Raw genomic sequence first — 7,306 nt, 5'->3', positions numbered from 1 at the left:
ATCATGGAATCCCTCCCTAACAGCACGGTGGGTATACCTACACCACGTGACCACCAACAGTTCAAGAAGTCAGCTCGACACCACCTTCCCAAGGGCAACTCGGGATGGGCAAGGTTGCTGACCTAACCAGCCCCCCCCATCCCATGCAGGCATTTTTTAAAAACAGTTTGGGATAACTTTTCTCTATTGCTTTTAACATTTATGGGGTGAACTTGACTGCAATTGAGGGACAAGTAATTGATTGAAATGAAAGCAGAGGGCAAGGATATGATGGTTCTCAATTGAAGTTTGGAGACATTGGGTGCAACAACAATTTTAGTAGGGATTCTGTGTATCTTTCTGAAATGTACTTTAATTATAAAACAAAAGGGTTTTGACTCAGAAACAATCAGTACAAAAGTGATATAAAAGAATAAGCAGATTTAAAAGAGGAATTGTTCGTCCAGGTAAGTGTCTTTGCACCATTGAGGTCGGCTGGTTTGTGCCAAACTGTATGTTGGAGGGCACTGAGGGGTTCTCTGCTGAACTTTCTGTTGCCGCGATGCCATAATCACTCATGTATTCCACACCAGAGTCCTCACTTTGGGAAATCGATATGCCGGTTTTCTTTTCGATCCATTCCCCATATGTGTTTGTACTTGTGTAGACGCCAGGTTTAAAACGCTCTGCGCAGCCTTTTCCCCAGCTAACTACTCCAACCACGAAAAATCGATCAGTACCTTTAAGCTGACATGACAGGGGTCCGCCGCTGTCACCCTGAGGAAAAATAAAGTCAGAGCAATGTCAGTGTGTGGAGCCTGGCTGCAAACACAAACAGGGCATTTTATACATATCGTTGAGTAAAGTATGAAATGAAATGAAAATTGCTTATTGTCACGAGTAGGCTTCAAATGAAGTTACTGTGAAAAGCCCCTAGTCGCCACATTCCGACGCCTGTTCGGGGAGGCTGTTACGGGAATCAAACTGTGCTGCTGGCCTGCCTTGGTCTGCTTTCAAAGCCAGCGATTTAGCCCAGTGAGCTAAACAGCCCCTGATGGAGTATAAATTCAAGCATTCCAACATCTATTTCTTGCATCTACCTTGATTTAGGTTTTGAAAGAACGTTGACAAAGGTAAAGACAATTATACAAAATGCCAACATCCGAAAGTAATCTTTAGATGCTGTTAATTGCTCCAGCAGAACTAGAAATTGGTCTGCCATCGTGTTGACAGAAAAACACGTTGGGTTCAAAGGAATTACGTTTGTCATTCAGCTGACATTTTGGGTGGTATTCAACGCCACCCAGGGTGGTGGCAGCAAAGGTGGCAGCTGGGGCAAAGATCCTCCCACCGTGATCTCCCCATCTGCCATGATTGAAGACCGGATGGCCAATTGGAGGCCAACCAGTGCACCTGCCTGAAAATGGAGGCTTATGGGTAGGAGGATTGGCAGCCGCAGCCTGGCTTCCAAAAGTAGGTGCTGGCGGCCAGAGCCCGAAATGGCGGTCACGTCCAGAAGCTGAGGCGGCAGTTCAGCAACGACATTTTCAGCAATTACTGCAAAGGAAACAGGAGGTTAATGAGCCAAACCCAGCAGCAGGTATCCACCTGGGAGCACATGCAGTCAATGGTTTCTTTGAGCTGTAAAAAGCCAGACATGGCCCCTGAAGCCTCCGGCTCAGTTTACCAGACTATTGGCATCTGATGTGAAGTTGATGCCGTCATTTGGCTCTCCTGAAGAGGGCACTGGCCAGAATCTGGATGCAATGACGTGCGGCTGTTCGGGAGATGCTGCAGGTGTTTCAGTTGCACCTGGGAATGAACCTGAGGTTTAGACATCCAGGGTGGCTGTGACTTTGAGGGCCACAAGCATCAGATGCCCAAGCACTCAATTAGAACTGACCTCTGCCGCCATCAAGTCACTGAGAGTTGCTACAGACCCTCAGAACAAACACATTCATCGGAGATACTGGCACCCCAATAGCTGCAGGTAGTTTGAACGCTGCCAGTAGACCCTGCCTGCTGGGTAGCTATGTTTCCAGGTACTTCACTGTGCTTGGGGCACTCTGAGGCTTTTGCCACTTTGTCATCACCAGGTTACACCTGTGGTTGGCCACTGGTGTGCTGCTGTCAGTTGCCACCTCTCCTTCCTTCTCCAGTTCTCCCCCTCAATGGAGGAACCTCCATTTGGGGAGTACAATTAAGTCCATAGTCCCAGCACACTAACACGCCTGTGTGGACAACCTTTCCCCCTGGCTATTGAGTGGAGAGTCATTGCCAAACCCACTTCCTTCAGAGAACTGCCAAGATGCCCCTGTCAGGAGGTGTTCTTTATCCACCCAAATGACGCAATGATTTTTACCCCTCACCTCTGACAGTGACTTCAGCTGCCTCCAGCTCTTCAGTACAACTCCTGCCAGCCCCTATATCTGAAATCCCACTGCCACTCAACAAAAGCTGCTGAGCCGGTAAAATGCTGTGGACCTTGTTACATTTCAGTGTAATACCATCTTGTTTGTCTTTTAATTGGCCTTATCAGGTGGAGAATGGGGTTCTCCTTTTGTCCTGTATCCGCCTCTGGGTTAATTGCTTCGTGGTGAAATTACACTGGCAGTTTGACCCACCCCATGTCATCGCGACCTGTTTTTCAATCCAGCCGCATTCCGGGCTGCCTCTCTCCAAAGGATAAAATTCCATATATTGTTGCCAGGCTAACTATCTTCTCATCTACTGCCGGCTGATATATTTAGATGTGTAAGGTGTCCTTAAAGCTGGCACGAGAAAACCTGCAGAACATTAGCCCCCATGCAGACCCTTGTACCCCAGGGCTTTTAACTTACAATCATTGTAATGAACTAGGTATGGATCAATGAGTCTAAGAAGCCGTAACACACGCAAATACACGGCCCACACACATCAAGAAAAAAATACACTACATACTTCAACTGTTAATGCCTTTGGGCCTTTATCCATATCTGATCCAATGCATTAATTACTAACCGGTTTACCTTCCTTGCTGTACCTTACTGCCCTAGTGCTTAACGCCAGGGTGAGATTGCAGAATTCTTATTCTCCCTCGAGCTACAGCTCAAAGAGAACTGGATATCTTCTTTGTGCTGCACAAAGATGCCAGCAAAGCAGTGGGCAGGGTGTGTTCCTCTACCGAAGGGAGTAGACTAATTCAAAATCAGGATCTGGAGCAAAGAATAATGGAACTGGAAACTCAACATGAAGAAAACAATAAACAGTGTTTTACAGGCGAAAAGCGAACTAAGGAATCTGATATGTGTGGGAACTGAAATACTATGAATAGGACAAAGATTGGCATCGTTAATAAGATACAGACTATAATAATCAGGACAATGCTAAATTGCCCGTAGTGTAAGGTTAATGGGGGGATTGTTGGGTTACGGGTATTACGGGTTACGTGGGTTTAAAGTAGGGTGATCATTGTTCGGCACGACATCGAGGGCCGAAGGGCCTGTTCTGTGCTGTACTGTTCTATGTTCTAAAACAGAGCTGTGGTGATAATTAAGAAAACAGCACAATCAGTAAAGGCTCTGCTGATTTCTACGTCTCAGAATACCAGGCTACCTCCCTGGCAACACCGTACCACTTTGCCATCTTCACCCTCTTCCAGCTTCCCCAGGAATGAGCTAATAATAATAATCTTTATTAGTGTCACAAGTAGGCTTACATTAACACTGCAACGTAGTTACTGTGAAAAGCCCCCAGTCGCCACACGCCTGTTCGGGTACACTGAGGGAGAATTCAGAATGTCCAGTTCACCTCACAAGCACGTCTTTCGGGACTTGTAGGAGGAAACCGGAGCACCCGGAGGAAACCCACACGGACACGGGGAGAACATGCAGACTCTGCGCAGTGACCCAAGCGAGAATCGAACCTTGAACTCTGGCGCTGTGTAACAACAGTGCTAACCACTGTGCTACCGTACGCCGCACACTCAGTTAGTACAACACCTCCTGTGCGTGTGAAATTCTGATCCAATGACCACCCAAGCAAGATCGAGAAAACACAGCTCTTTGAAGTAACAGCATTTTAGTTGTAACTCTTTCACCTTGCTTGATGTGACAGGTGACTGTGATGATATGTATAATGCAAATTTGTACATAATGTTATGCACGACCTCCAACCACTCGGTGGCATTGCAAACCCATCACGTCACATCACGCTCAAATTGAAAAAGAGTGTCTTGGGCTCATTAATGGGCTGACAGAGTTCCATGATTATGTGTATGGGCTTCCAAACTTCATTGTGGAGACTGACCACAAGCTACTGGTTGCCGTCATAAAGAAAATCTTAGTGAATTGTTGCTGAGGGGCAGCACGGTAGCACAGTGCTTAGCACAGTTGCTTCACAGCTCCAGGGCCCCAGTTTCAATTCCCGGCTTGGGTCACTGTCTGTGCAGAGTCTGCACGTTCTCCCCGTGTCTACGTGGGTTTCCTCCAGGTGCTCCGGTTATCTCCCACAGTCCAAAGATGTGCAGGTTAGGTGGATTGGTCATGTTAAATCGCCCTTAGTGTCCAAAAAGGGTTAGGTGGGGTTACAGGGATAGGGTGGAGGTGTGGGATAGGGTTGCGGTATGGGCTTAGTTTGGGTGCTCTTTCCAAGGGCCTGTGCAGACTCGATGGGCCCAATGGCCTCCGTCTGCACTGTAAATCCTATAATTCTGTGAGACTGCAAAGAATGTTCATGATTTTGCAGTCTTAAGATTTTGAATTGGCGTATTCGCCGGGTAAACATCTTATCGTGGCTGACATGCTTTCCCGAGCTATCAGTAATGAGGAACCACTCCAGTTGGATGAGGACGTACAGGGCCATGTAAACATGGTGACAGAGTCTCTGTCAGTCTCTGACAACAAGTCAAAGGTCGTCAGAGAAGAAACTAAGAAGGACCCAATGTTGCAGAAGTGATAATGTACATCCATGAAGTATGAGCCAAAGGATCATGTTCGAGTTTCTATAACATTCGAGCAGAATTAAGTGACATTAACGGATTTCTGTTGCAGAACCAGCGGATTGTGATTCCACAGGAATGGCGGTCAATGATCCTCGTCAAGTTGCATGAAGGGCACTTAGGGTTGGAAAAGTGCAAGAGGAAAGCCAGGGAGGCAGTCGATTGGCCTGGGATCAACTTGGACATTGAGCTGATGGTGGAGAACTGTGAAATATGCTTACGATTTCAGCGTAGTCAGAGTAAGGAACCTATGCAGATGGGTGAGACAGTCACTGCCCCATGGCAGAAGGTTGGCATGGATCTGTTCCATTTCAATGGAAAGGAGTACCTTCTGATCATAGACTATTTCACAAACTACCTGGAGATAGTGCAGTTGTCTAGTTCAACGGCAAGATGTGTGATAAAAAATTTCGAAACACTTTTGCGCAACACGGCATTCTGTATGTGGTCATGGGCGATAATGGTGCTTGCTTTCACTGTCATGAATAGACGGACTTACTGGCAGCACGGTGGCGCAGTGGGTAGCACTGCTACCTCATGGTGCCGAGGTCCCACGTTCGATCCCGGCTCTGGGACACTGCCCGTGTGGAATTTGCACATAATCCACGTGTTTGCGTGGGTTTTGCCCCCACACCCAAAGATATGCAAGATTGCCCCTTAATTGGAAAAAATTAATTGGATACTCTAAATTTAAAAAAATAAATAAATGGATGAACTTTGCAGGCAGGTTGATTTCCGGCATATTACGTCCAGCCCGCATTACCCTCAGTCGAACGTCAAGGCTGAAAAGGGAGTGCATATTGTCAAACAACTCTTAAAGAAAGCACTCGGCAGTCATGAGGATACATATCTTGCGATCCTCAGTTATCGTTTGGCACCGCTAGTCAATGGCCTCTCACCTGCTCAAATGTTAATGAATAGGCAACTACGTACGACTCTACCTCGTTTTCCTAACGAGCCCATGAACCACTCGGTAGTGAGCCAATTGACCTCTCAGAAAAGGAGGCAGAAGGCGTTCTATGATAGGTCTGCCAAAAGACTTAAATCTCTGCAGCCAAAGGATACAGTGAGAGTAGAAAATTACAAAGGCAATGGATAGTCTAAACAGCAAAGGTACTGCGACCAGCAGGTTCCAACTCATATCTTGTTATGACGGATGAAGGTGTTGTTTTGAGGCAGAATAGAAGAGCTTTGCTCAAAGTATGGCAACCATTTGCGATGCAACCACCAGAGCAAGAATACAACTGTCCTAAACATCTCACGAAAACACGGAACCGACACAAGAGGTGGAATCAACCCACCAAGAGGATGATACATCAACACATGCACAACATCAAACACCAAATATTAAAGAACATGAAGAGCCTGTGCCAGTTTAGCAAACGCTAAGAAGATCCACAAGAATACGGCGCAAGCCAGAAATACTGAACTTGTAGCAGACTATAAAGTGAAACAAAAGATATCTGTACATGGATATATTTCTGCATATCATGATGAAGTGTAAAAAGTAATTTCATGCTTTAAGTAATTTACTTTTACAAAGGAAAGGGGATGTGAGATGCGTATTGTAAGTTTGTACATAATGTTATGCGCACCCTCCGACCACTAGGTGGCATTGTAAACACATCACATCACCATGTGATCTGGCAGGTGGGAGTTGGTCGTGCTGTTAGTGTTAGTTGTTTGTGAGTTAATTTATCCTAGTTATCTTACCCCACTGTTTGTTTTATAATAAATTATTTTAAACTACATGTTCTGTAGCTCATCATTCACTCCGGTCAGACTGCAGAAATTGACAGTGACCCCTTGCCCATTTCATTTTTTTTTAACTGTATTTTATTACAAACATTTATGAAAGCATGTTATAGCAAATAAACAACCCAGGAAACATACTTCCCAACAATCAACCATACAGTCTGTACAGAATTTCCCCTTTTTCACCCCCCCCCATCCGCCCTGCGACGAACAGCTCCTGAAACACGGTCACAAACATCCCCCACCTTTTCTCAAACTCCCCCGCTGAACCCCTTAACTCATACTTTATCTTCTCTAACCGCAGGAAGTCATATAGATCACCCAACCATGCCGCTACCCCTGGTGGCGACGCCGACCGCCACTCCAGCAAAATTCGCCACCGTGTAATCAGAGAGGCGAAGGCCACGACATCGGCCTTCCTCCTCTCCATGAGCTCCGGCTTCCCTTGGACATTTCAATGCAGCCGCAGTCCTCACTCATGTGAAGGCAAAGAGCCCATCTTCAGATCGAAAGGGAAAATGCTGGAAAATCTCAGCAAGTCTGGCAGCATCTGTAGGGAGAGAAAAGAGCTGGCGTTTCGAGTCCGCTGACTCT

At 46.3% G+C, this 7,306-nt stretch overlaps 1 protein-coding gene across 1 annotated transcript in view; it reads right to left on the bottom strand.

Annotated features, from left to right (window-relative positions):
- Positions 1-332: 332 nt before the first annotated feature.
- Positions 333-7,306, bottom strand: part of LOC119975214 (acrosin-like) — a 49,167-nt gene continuing 42,193 nt past the window's right edge. Inside the window, exon 5 of the mRNA XM_038814835.1 lies at positions 333-756. Coding sequence (XP_038670763.1) covers positions 379-756 — 378 coding nt within the window. The 3' untranslated portion in view covers positions 333-378. The remainder of the gene's footprint in view (positions 757-7,306) is intronic.

This window comes from Scyliorhinus canicula, chromosome 12 (assembly GCF_902713615.1).
Source record: "Scyliorhinus canicula chromosome 12, sScyCan1.1, whole genome shotgun sequence".
Taxonomy (NCBI): Eukaryota; Metazoa; Chordata; class Chondrichthyes; order Carcharhiniformes; family Scyliorhinidae; genus Scyliorhinus; species Scyliorhinus canicula.
The sequence above is the reverse complement of the archived record's forward strand: the minus strand, read 5'-3'. Positions and strand labels throughout refer to the sequence as shown.